This window comes from Pleurodeles waltl, chromosome 9 (assembly GCF_031143425.1).
Source record: "Pleurodeles waltl isolate 20211129_DDA chromosome 9, aPleWal1.hap1.20221129, whole genome shotgun sequence".
In the NCBI taxonomy this organism is placed as follows: domain Eukaryota; kingdom Metazoa; phylum Chordata; class Amphibia; order Caudata; family Salamandridae; genus Pleurodeles; species Pleurodeles waltl.
Window position 1 is genome coordinate 227100264 of NC_090448.1, and position 13150 is coordinate 227113413.

The window sequence follows — 13150 nt, forward strand, 5'->3', positions numbered from 1 at the left end:
CCGCTGCTGCTTACTGGAATCTCGAGTAACAACTCGCATCAAAAGCAAATTACAGTCCATTAGAAAGACCGCATTATACACCAGGATCCTGCTTTGGAAGAGAAATCTAAGTGGCCGCTTTTCTGTGAGAAAAACACACAAAGGCTCAGAGACCTCTGCTTAATTAGATCGGATTGCTGAGAAGTCAGCAGGGCACCAGTTGTATGCAGGGCAGCCCAGGCCAAAAGAGAAGGAAATTGAGCAGGTAATCTTTTTGTACTATCCCACTTGCTTTCAAATGCAAATATTTCGGCACTGAATATGTTGTGTAGATAATTAATTTATAATTTCAGGTGTAGAAAAACATACGGGTTTGCGTTGACAGACCCAGCACCTTGACAAACTGCTTTACAGTCGCAAACAATCAGAACCAAAATTGTTTGTAGGTTACATTATTCATGAATGAGTCCTACATCTTCCTTTTCTCTTCCTTGTATGCATCTATTTTCACTGATTCTGCTTTACGAGTCACGAAAAGCCCCGCTCCAGATGCCAGGCTCTTGCTCAGCTGAAGGCCCCCGTGGACCATCGAGCCCAAACAACCCGAGCTTTCATGTGGCTTCTGCCTGCCACCCACGCCCTAACCTCACACCAAGAAAACACATCAAACTATGAAGCAAAGAAAGAGCGAGAAAGCCATACCCATCTGATGGCTGAATTACACAATCTGAAACAAGAAAGTCTAGGCTCGATATGGTTTCCCCACTTAAGCACATCGTGTGATCCTGGGCAAATGTGTTATTCCACCGGGCCTACTTTTTTTTATTCATTATCACAGAAGACGACACATTCAAATGCCTACGAACAAGATGTGCGCTGTACAAAAACGTCTTTACGGTTTAAACTGATAGATTCTAATTTTAGTTTGCTCCTTGCATAATACGAATCTAGACCGCACGATAACCGATTTGCCTCTTAATCTGAGGGCATTGCCACCAGGGCGGGATCAGTGGGACAAATTGATGTTTAAAAGCTACCACTGTTATTAAATGCCTTTCTCTGCAAATAGCTAATCGTACGCACAAAGATAAAACTCTTTTACGTTTTAATTAATTTTGAGGAGTTTTTATCATATTTTTACATAACGCTTGTTGCACGATTTAAATGCTAAATATGTTGACGGCTTGGCGCGTTTTAGGGCTCTCAGTGCTAGGCCTGGCCAGATCACTTTTAAAACATGCAATACAAAAAAACCCACTATTGGATGTAAAAGTAAACTTGTTCTGAAAATACGACTATGTGCACGACGTTTAGCTAATACCTAGCTACGGATGGGAGCTTCCGGTGGGAGGTGCACAAGCAGTGGAGAGAGACAAGCGGGGAGAGAGGGGGTATAGACGATGGGTGGGGCACCGAGGGCGTGACTGCGGGTGGGAGATGAGGTGAGAGGGCGTGGTGGGGCAGGAGCTCTTCAGGGGTGGCCTGGCATCCGCGGTTACAGTGACCACCCACCTAGCTCCATACGACGCAGGATCATTATATATTCTGCACCGTGGACAGCTTCAACAGGAAGTCAGCAGAATATGCGCCTGGTTTCCGTTCGTGTGCCCTGCTCATTGAGCGCATTTGTTTGCATTTGAAATAGAAACTAACCTGGTTCATGCAGGGAATTCTCGGGGGGCAGCTGGCCTCAATGGGCATGGGGACACGAGCCCAGGAGGCGAGGAAAATGCGGCCACCCAAGAGTCATTAGGACTCTAACTGGACCAGCTGTCCAACTCCAGGAATATACAGGGCAGGGAGAGGAAATGTTGATTTACTGAAGCACAAGCCTGGTTCTACCCTGCGTAAGTTCTGAGCCTCACTCTCAGTTTATGTTAACAAGCACTGGCAAAGCCAGTAGGTCGGCCTATGTAACAGCTATCGGCTTTGCCAGTTTTTTTTAGCCATGTTGTACACCAGCGTGGCTGCTGTTCAGTATAGCTAAAGGTTAGTAGCATACAGAAGAGTGGAATGGAGTGTCGTAGAGTGGAATGATGACGAGTGGAGGAGAGTGTTATAGAGTGGAGTGGCAGACAGTGTTGTGTACTGGAGTGGAGCACACTATATACAAAGTGGGTGGAGTCACTGGATTTACAGGTATTTGTGCAAAGTGTGCAGGCTGAGCGCTTAATCAGAAGGAGGTTTCGGGACTGACAATAGGAGTTTTGGAGTTCTTGAAGGGCACTTTGACTTGAGGAGGTTTTAACTTGTTTTATATTAGTTAGAGGCATGCCTGATCGCTTGAAAATAGGGTGGTTAGATTCTGGAAAACAAATACTGGGATATTTCCAAAAAATAGGACTACTATTTTATGTTAATTGATCGGTACAGAATGACAGTGTCACCGAGGAAATAACTGAAGTGCAACTTTTAAACCCAGTATTATACCTGTTGATTAAATTGTTTTATGATAAGAGGTGCTAACTGGTCTTGCCTTGGAACACTCAGAAATGTTCCTCTCTCTGTTTTCAGTCAACCCTCTCTGAAAATCGGGACATAAGCTAAAATTGCTATAATCTGTCCCTGCAAATCCGGGACACTTGGTTATCCCACCTGGAGCAAGCTTCAAAAGTGGGGAAGATACCCTTGACAAGTGCTCACTCGATTGGGTCAGTTTAATAGACAGAGTGAAGCCATGTCAGTCCTTCCTAGAGGATGATTTCCCAGTTTTGTCAATTTCTTGGCTACCCATGCAAACTGATTCTCAATTTGTTAAACTTCCTCTATTACCTTTCTACTTCGTACACAACCCCTACTGAATTTAACTGGCTCTCTAAAGTTCCTAAAATTATTAGGTACATCTACATAACAGAAAACTGACAAATAAACAAATAACCAATTAAAGTCTTCTCTTCTAATGGTATTTTGCAAGGGTCTATGTTTTTTGAGTGGATTAATTGTATATTGTTCAAATGTAAGCTATCTTTGGTGCAAACCAATTAAGTTCTTTAGCTATGTGAACCGTTGTTTTTAATACACAATGAAGAAAATGGACACTGCAATCACTGACCGCCATTACTGAGTCCTAGTCCCAAGGGTGGTGACAAGACTCACAGTGGAGTCCCACCCTCCTCCCCTTCAGAGATGTCATGGTTTCTTTTTCTGACTAGCCATTCCTCCCCATAAAACACTCCCTTCCTGTCCAAGACAGTTTCCCTACAGTGAAGACCTGGTATGTTTCCCGGCGATCTGTCTCATCCATGAAGAACATATGTCCTACAATTAGGATTAACTGATCTACTGTCTTCCTGCAACCCTTACGAAAACTACATGGATAATCTGTTTTGTGAGAAATTAACTTGGGTAATAGCCCTAAAACCAGTTTGGAGTTGAAGGTCCTTGTGCTATCAATGTCATTCTTCCTCCTCATTTTATCAATTTGGCCAATCAGATATGCTTTTCTGTGCAGGAGATGCATGTCCCTGTTGCTGACCTGCCTTTTCCCATTAGCTACTCTCATTCTCATTTCTTCATAGATCGACCAGTGCAAGCCACCTGACAGGTGATTTATATGTTTATGGTTGTTGCTCACCAATATGGTTCTAAACTCTGTTGGGCAGCAGGGAACTCCTTATTAACATAGGTGACAAGTGCTCCCATGAGAAAGTCACAACATGACTAGTGGTTGGTGGCAACTGATCTGTAGATTTTGGGTATAAGCCATTTATCTGCTCCCCATTTGGGAAATCGCTTACTATACCTCCCTGTGGGGTTTAGTGGCTTTGTTCGCCTAGCTACACTGAGTGGAAGGTGTGTGTATGAGGGGAGGTGCATGGAAGCTGGAGGTATGGGGTCAAGCAGAATATATGGTGACCCAACGGTGTAGGGTGCTTCACATGTTTAGGCACAGCCAGAAGTCTGTTGTCTCTACTTTCTTGCATGTCCCCTGGTGTTGCTATCTTTCCTGGGGACACCCAGCAGCCACTGCAGGACAAACACATGTGTTTTACCTAGATTCACATTAATTTCAATGGAGAAGGTAAGTTTCTTGTAGTCCATTTTCAATGGATCAAGCTAGTTCCAGGATGCTGGACTGAGATACACTTGAACAAAGGAGAAATGTGGCCAAAGGCATGGTTGCTACAACAGACCTCTAGAAAAGAGACGGGTAGCCTGACCATCTCCCGGCATCCTATGATGTGATCTGTCCAAGAATCAAGAGCCCAAGGACACCCCTGATTGGTAGGGAGGTTGTATGGCCTGAATACATACCACAGTGGACATTATGGGATGCCTGCCTTTTCCAAGGAAACCAGAGTGATGGCGCACGTTTGGCAGCTCTTTGCCCCTGAACTGTACAACACCTATAGGAAAGATGCACTTTGTAATGACTAATTCCTTTCAGACATTTGGGAACAACTTTGAGGTTGAGTGGTGAGTTGGCTTGAGCCCAACTGACACTTTGTCTGTCTCCCTTGAAAGAATATGAAATAGACTCCAGCACTGATCAAAATGACTAATGCTGGTGTGACTGAAAGAAGAAGGTGTAGGACTGCCTGGGGCACTGCATCTGTTTTAATTCAAGCCTTAAAAAGTCCAGGACCACCTGCTGCAAATGCTGCTGTGTGGACCTAGGAATTGCATAGTGTCCTAAGATCAGAGACCACTGCCACTGTCCTGCCAAATTTGATGACTTGAGGACAGAGCTCTCGCTTGCACTTCTTCATGCCTAAAAACATGACTAACCCAGTGACTGTATATGCAGGTTAGAGTGAAGCATTCACAGGGCAGAACACTGTAGGATTTGGCATGCTGCTACCTCTCCTTCTGCGCACACTTCATGTGAATGGCCTCTCACCCCCACCCTCATCCCACATAGTGTGTGCAGGAGCGAGGCGCAACCCGGGAGCTCCAATGGGACCCTGGCAATGGTACAGTCAGTTTCAGCAGCAGAGTATTTCTAGTGTGTGCAAACCATGGCTAAGCATCGGTACTCTGTGTTTTGAGGGAAGGCCAGAGTTCCTGGTACAGCAACAAGAACCAATGTTTGTGCCAATGAAACTTCAGTTCGTTACGCAAGAGAAGGAAATGAAGCTCATTGACAGGGAGACCACTCCAGCTCTCCAAGAAGGTACTTCAGTACCAAAACCAGGCTGGAGGAGACACACTTTCAAGGAGGTGGCTGCTCCCACTCGCTTGATGACTCAGGAAAAGCATTCTGGAATGGCTTTGTAATACCTATTGCATTACAAAGCTGCTTAGTGAAAGAATACAAAACCTGCTCCAAATATGCCAACAAGTTAAAAAAATGCTTATCCTACAGCTAAAACCACAAAAGCATGCGTGGTCCGGTGTAATGTCCTATTTGTGCATCTAGTGCTTAGTGCAATTACCGAGCACGCTTTGAAAACAAGAAAAACTCGTCCTACTGTTTATGTTCAGCATGTCAAATGTCATTCGTTTTTTAGAGTGCACAATGCAATCATTATTTTGTGTTTTCGTTTGTGGTGGGCGTGGAAGCCATAAGTGAGGATGACTTTGTTTCTTCTAGACAATCCAGTGGGGCAATAACAGTGCGAATTCGGCAAGGAGCCCATTCTAGCGGCTTTTAAGGTGCTCCCTCCCCTTTCCCTTCGTGGAAAGGCATTTTACTCCTGCCAGAGTACATTTCTCTGAGGTTTCGGGGGGCGGAGAATATACCTTTAAGACGTCTGTGAACACCCACAAGTTCAAGCTTCTACCTATCAATATTCAAGCCCTCCGACCCGTCAGCAACTCCCCTTTCCCACACCTAACACTAAATTCACTGCCGTGTAAAATCCACCATTGTAAGTACACTCTAGGAAATATAATTCTGCAAATGATGAATAAGTAAAGCAATATGTTGAATTAACGATTGTATATAGCTTTTTCTGCATTCCTAATCCTATTTTAGAGGAGCAAAAACTTTGTGAATTGGACAGAGTTCTTTCTGAACTTGGAAAATTGTGACATTTCAGGAGCTAAAGGTCTACAAGTGTATTGCAAAAATAACCCTATTTTTTTCTTGAGTGGCACAACAATACACTGAGTAAGTGAAGTAGGTAATGTGCAGGTGAGTAAACTGGAGCTGGCTTATGCCCCCCAGCTGTGTAGTGACAAAACGTCCTAGAGGCAGCTGAGTATGAAACCAGAGGATGTCGCTGCTTGATACACTGATCTCAAGTCAAGTCCCAGCTGATGGGAAACAAACAGAGCTTCGCCGGGTTGTTCTTCACACATTTCTCCGCCTTAGCACAGCAAGGGGCAGCTGATCAACACGGCAAACTTTGCCCTCATTACCGGGGACCTGTGATGGCACCGAGGGCTTCTTCAATGGGTATTTGCATACAAGGGCACAGTACGAGGCAAGTTTGACTTTCCCAGGGATGGGGCTCGCTCCTGTTGAGTAGGGAGGGGCACAAACGATCTGTTGCATTTATGAACAGCTTGACACCTGCAAACCCAGAATTAGTGATGTCTACACAATGGTTTTGGTGAATTTGTGAGAACATGTAACCTGAGTGTGGCAACAATCTACAGGCGATTCTCGTGAAAGAACCGGTGCGTGTCAGAGTGCCACGTGGTATTTTTTTGTGCATCGATTTCTTTTAATGCAGTTTTACTACCAACTACTGGGGCCCCTGCTCTTGAGTGCACTAAAAAATGCACATATAGTATTAGAGAGTACTGTTGGCCATAATGTGTGTGCTACACTGAGCGAATTACTCACTTCAGGCACAAAGATTCTGGAACGTGGAAAAAAAAGTGAGGACAAGCCAATCATGCCCAGGTCCATCAACACAACTATGACGGGAACCTGTCAAAGTTGGGAGCAGTGAAAGCAATCCAAATGGGTGTCTTGCTACTCTTACCAGCTCATGAATCAGCAGTAGGAATGGGAGTCATCCTACACTATCCCTCCTCTAAACATACATGGGTTCTTTGAGGGGAAAATGGGTCAATTTCACATAGGGCGAGCCTGTGGATGTCACCTGAAAGCAATGTCCTAGCGATCTGAACCTGGAGGCTCTTGAGTCTTACAGGTACGACTGCGGCACAAAAAACCCCACATTTTGAAACACCAGCAAACACGGCAGGTTGCAACCTCCACCGAACCTAGTAGTGAACATCAGATTTGATGAGTCATTTTAGAAACAGCTTGAGCCCTGACCCCCCTGCACATTAATGCAGAGTACGAGGAGGGATTAATTTCTCACGTCTACGCTTCTACAGATTCCGTAATTCTCCCTATTGGGGTCCCAACAGCTTATTTATCTCTCCCTTGTTTGCTGTTTGAGAAGCAAGTTGGACCTGAATGAATGTCTCACGGTTTGGCAGAGCATGTGAGCAGCCTAGCCTAGGATACTCACGGAAAATGTATTAGCCTTTTGTGGTGGTGGCACCTGCTACCAAAGTAGCCCTAGTCTTCTCTGTAGTAATGCGCATTAACAATATTTCAATACTCTCTAGATATGCTTGTCGCTAAAAGTCACTGAGCAAATACACGGCATTCACAATCTCTGGACTGAAACACACAGACCACAAAATCCTTTGAACTTGGAGAATCTATCCACCATGTTAGCATACACTTAAGAAAATATCAGCCTCTTGAGATGGTGGAAGGTATTTCTTAATAATTATTTTATTATTAGATCCAGGTATCGCTTTTCTTAATGACTGTCATACATTTCCCTAAGAGCTGAGAGTTTGGAGTAAGTCTACTCTATGCTTAATGTTTAGGACATGTGTGTATGTGTGCACATGCGTGCATCTGTGTCTGTGCGTGGGGTAAAAGGGCATTAGTCACAGAGGCAAAGCCCCCTCATCACCACCAATGCCTTCTCAGTTTGTCCAGAGCTGGGAGTCCTAGTGGCATTAAGTGCCCACTTGTCATCTCTCTTTCTGGTTATGTGGTGGGTGGAGCTAGGCACAATGACAAGGGAAAACTCTGAAAGTTTAATGACCAATGGAATGGTGATTTCAGTGACCTACTTGCTACCTGTGCGTTTTCCTCTGGCTCACAGAAGCCTGGTTTCATTAGGACAGTGGTCCACAGAGAGCTTGTTTCTCCCCTGGATGAACTTGAGACGCACTAACTGACAGCATAGAAAAATGGTGTCGCAGTACCAGTTATCATCGATGTTTTCTTTTCCATTAGCTGAAAGTCAACCACACGAGTACAAGTTTTAAGTGGCAAGCTGCTCTCTAGTCCCTAGATTGCTCATCATCATTAGAGTGATCTAGCAACCTTCTCCTAAAAGCACTCCCTTTTCAGGCATTCAGACATGCTCCATATCATCATGCATGAACTGGACATATGGTATGTTGCTGTGCCCTTCATGCTGAGGAATCCATGGCACCTTTAATCTTAGATTCAACAAAGCAGTCTCAGGGATATCTGCAGCATTAAAGACAACTCCTCGACCTGTCTCTAAACCCACCACACCTAGGACCACTCTACCCAGCCCAGACTCTGCACGGCTAAAATCCAATATGCATTTTCCAATGTGCACTGACTCTTGGGGATTCAAAAAATAGAAAATACAGAGGTGTGAAAAATGGAAGAAGTACACATTGCAGGTCAATCTGCGCACCCAAAAATGAAGCGTTAAGGGGAAAAGGTAGTACTGGGGGATGTGTGAGAGGACCTGAGCACAGTGGACTTAATAATGTTTACCATCACATAGAGCCACAAGCAAACATGCATAAGCCAGAACAAACCCTCGCAGTATGAAGGCGTAATGTTCACTTTCTCTCACATGTTCCAGGAAATAGCGCTTCTTGGTAATGCACAGTAAATAACTAGGAGAAATAAAAGCTCTTCCAGTTCTTTCGAGCGACATTATTAAAGTGTATTAAAGTGTGTAAATGCTGCACGGAGGGACTGTTCCTACTACCCAATCATTAGTTATTTTTAACAAAATTAAGGTCTGCGGTGGAAAAAAGTGTATTAAAAGTTTCTCTAGTCAAATGATCTAACTACTGGAAACCCGCAAAATATTATTTACATTATTTACCATGCATTTTTATAATTGCACCAAAATATTTATAGAGCCTTGCACAATTATTCAAAACTGCATGTTCCCTAAATTGTACTCCAGACAGCATTTTGGCAGATCACTCATCAAACTCACACTTATGTTCCTCAGTAAACTAAGGGCTCTTTGAGAATGAGGCTTCTAGCGAACCATACATGGTAATTTTTCACTCTATTACACTCCACACCTTTAATAAACTCCTTGCAAGTACACATTATAACTGTAGTCACTTATTGTGCCATCCTTCCTTAAGCAGGTTCACAGCTGATACAGCCCACACATAGCACGCTGACACTTTGGGGCCTGCTATACCACATGTAGCGATGTAACTGGATGCTGAAGAAAAAATGTGGTCCTTTTGCAGCACGATTTGAAAAATCATACATAGTGTGTACACCCCGATACACAAAAGGCACCTTCACAAGTTTATCTCTCCCACCACTCACACTGGTGCTCTACTGCTGAGACATGCCCCCTTGTGATGGGAAGCGTGTGGCTAACTGATATAGGAGGATGTTTATGATTCCAAAAACAGATGTTCTTCTGAAAGCACAACTCCATGCCCAAATCTATCTCTATTAGGATCAGGTACAGACATTCATTATGCAAGTAAAATTCACTAGCTTTTTCTGGTTTATTTACTCTTTTGAAGGGCAGAAATGAAAGGGACATATTAAAGATGATTGGCCATTGGGGTTTATACTGTGAAATGTTAGGAACAAAGATCTACTGATGTCAACAAAGACATGACCCACTTCCCTTGTGGTGCATGCGAGCCAACGCATAGATAGCAAGAACACCAGGAAACAGCAGCTCTTGAGTTTGGCATCTGGCAAGTCCAGAATGCACACTTCCAGTCCAAACGGCCCACTATGCCCTCAATGAACCGGTCTCTCATACCTAGAAAAGCTCATGTGCATATAAAATAATTCTAGTATGTACATTTCTTGTGTTATAAAGCACGGAATATACCATAAACAGAGGAAGGCCTGGACTGCTTGCAAAGTTATGTCCAAGAAAAAAACTCTGGGTACTAAGCAACTGCCAGCTCTCAGAATATAATCTCTATCACTAATCTCCAGCAGTTTTTCAGCGGCATTATCACAAAGTGATTACAATTGACAGCTCCAACAATCACGGATATTTGCTTCTACATCAATAATAGTCAACATTACGAATACACCTTAAACATTTGCACACAAATTGAAAGCAAGAAAACTGCAATATACACATTTTGATGATACATGTATGCTCTATATTAAGCGAACATTTCATAGTTTTTAAATAAAAAAAAAAATCTTTAAAAACTGCAAATGCTGGGAAATGGGAGAATTATGAGGTCGGGGAAAGGTCATTCTAGCTCATAAACTGCTCTCAAGTGAGACTTAGTGGGTGCGATGCCATTGAGGCAATGACATCAACTATCTGTCCCAACACAGAAGTTATTAATCAATTTTCAAACTGAAGCACAGCACAGAGAGAGACTGACACGTTTCACACTAATTGGGTTTTAAAATCGTCATACAGTCATGCATGAATTCAGCTTTTGAAATGTAATTGCAATCTAAATCAATCTGTTGAACTCTAGGTCATCCACCAGCATGATGGCGGGAGAGTTGCGCCACGAGATACCATGACATATGACAACGGAGCAGGCTCCAACTTCTGACTAGGGAGGGAATTTCTGGGACGTAGGAAACTGACAGCATGGCAATGTAAGACACATTTCTGGTGTGGGGAAGTGAGTGGAACATGTGACAGGAAGGGGGAACGGCACACGTTACACCAGGTGAAGAGGACCAGATCTGTACAGATATGTGGGATAAGAAAGAAAGCGGTGAAGAAAGAGAGGGAGTTGGTCAATTGAACACATGACAGATGGGAAAAGTGATAGGGCACGCTAACGGATTGACTGCTGAGACACAACACTGGGCCAGCGTTACAGACAGTGTGGGTCATGACAGTTCAGAAGGAAAGTGCAGGATACACAATCTGTTGTGGTGTGGAACAGAGAAGAATTCATGACCATTTGGAAGAAGGGAGGCTCGACCAGAGGAGAGAAGATTTGCATGATGATAAGGATGGCATCTATATAGCACTTCTATGAGAGAGCAGTACACATGATCAATGAACATTTGGAAGTAAATAGACACACGGTATAACTATACAGGGAAAGAGAGGAAGATGAAAAGAAAGGGGATGAGAGAAGAAGAGAGAGAGAGAACTTAATGCATGTCTTGGGAAGAACGACAGAGGGAGGTGTACCACATGGAACTAGTGGGACCGGGATCATGATTAGCAATATGGTTGCCAGAGTTTCATGACAACACTATGATCAGATTCCCAGTATGGAAGTCCAATGCAGAGGATGCCCCACCTCCTCAGGAACCATCGAAAAATCAATAAGTGAATAGCACAGGAGTGTTATAAAAATCAAAGGTGAAAATGCAATTGTCCTTTTCAACTTATGGACTTTCAGTACAAAAAGTAATTGACTTATGACAATATATTTCATAACCTGGAAACCACCGTAAAAAGAAATAAACCAATAGATTTGGTGATGAGGACCCATCTAGAGCAAAAGTACTTGTAGACAGAGTTAAACGCCATATACTCAAGGCATGGCACATGGTTTTAAGTTTTAAAATTTCAGATCAATGACAATATGAGTAAAGGTTACACTTTAGTTTCCCTTAGCATTTATGGGTCTGGAGAAATGATTTTAGCAACTCATTCTTTGAACTTTTTTTTCTGACCTACTACATTTTGAAACTAGAACACTTACCTTTCGAGGCTTCACCTTATCCTGTAAATCATACTGTCCGATTCCTTTATAACTTATGCCAAGCCACCAGGGGATTCCTTGTTTGTCCTACCAAAGTGACACAATAAGGGAAAGCATGAAGCTGGGACTTGATAAAGAACAATGCATTTTATCCTTCAATAAGTACCAGCAAGTCTGAAATAATATGGCTCATTTACATATCTCTGTTATATGACATAATCAGTGAACAACGTCCTAAAAAATACAACCTCTTTCTTGACGTCCCAAAATTATAATCCACAATGCGCACTGCCAGCGCTTACTTAATCTTTTGTGGGCTCCACATTTTGTGTTGTGTGAAACAGAACCAAAAGGATGTTTTCAAGGATGTTAATACTGCGCATAAAAACCATGTGAGAAGCTTCCGGATCAGGGAACAGCAAATCACCTCTATAAACCACGCGCACTTCTTTCTTTTGTGCTTTTTTCACATTCTACACTTTTGGAACAGTGTTTAGCTATGCGCCGAGGGAGTATCATGAATATTCAGTTTTACTCCGCGCACTGTTTCTTTAAAAAAAAGGTCACTGCTTCTAAATCGGGTGAAAAATGGAAGCCCACCAGTTTATTGACCTGGCTTGTCAAGAAATCAAGAGCACAGAACAACCTACGTGATTTGAAAAGAACATCAGTTACCATTTGAAGTAAACTTATCCAAGATGTGCTATTTTGTGTACGCTTGGTAGTTCTAAATGTATGCCTCGCACTGATCGTGTTTGTTCTTTCAGACGTTCTAGCTCTTCCTGACTCATCAGGTACACAAAATATTTGAAGTTCCAAAATAAATATATACGAGCTGTTTATTCACATAACATTTAGGTTTTCGCACAGTGCTTTTATCATGGTCAAGATGAAAGCTGAAATGCTTAATAAAAATGCAGGTGAGGCAGGGTGCTCTGCATAAACATTTCTCTACAACTTGTTTAGCTTGGCCTGCTAAGTATTTTTTGTGCATTTGAGATGTGCCAATAGTTTTGAAATTGAATCAGTAGCATGAAACCTGCAGAATAATCTCTGCTACTCTTTGCAGTGGAAAGAGGGAGGCTGTGATCTGATCTGATAGATTAAAGCCTAATTTTGAGGCTCATCATTACGCCTCTTAGCGTAATTATGCGCAGTTCACAGTAAAAAATATACCATGAATGGTGAAATTTGCTCCCATTCACAGTACATTTTTTACAATGCATTAACGCAAATTGCACCTTTCCCAAAAGAACCACAGCTCGCAAGTGGCTGTTGTTTAAGGTGCTTTGTTTAAAAGCATTAACGCTCTAAAAACTGGTGCAAGGATATATTTCACGCTAAA

At 42.9% G+C, this 13150-nt stretch overlaps 1 protein-coding gene across 6 annotated transcripts in view; it reads right to left on the reverse strand.

Annotated features, from left to right (window-relative positions):
- Nucleotides 1-13150, reverse strand: part of FRMD4B (FERM domain containing 4B) — an 892718-nt gene that overhangs the window by 79641 nt on the left and 799927 nt on the right. For all 6 annotated transcript variants that reach the window (XM_069206591.1, XM_069206592.1, XM_069206594.1 and 3 more), the window contains one exon: nucleotides 11806-11892. In XM_069206591.1, the coding sequence (XP_069062692.1) occupies nucleotides 11806-11892 (87 nt within the window). The remainder of the gene's footprint in view (nucleotides 1-11805; nucleotides 11893-13150) is intronic.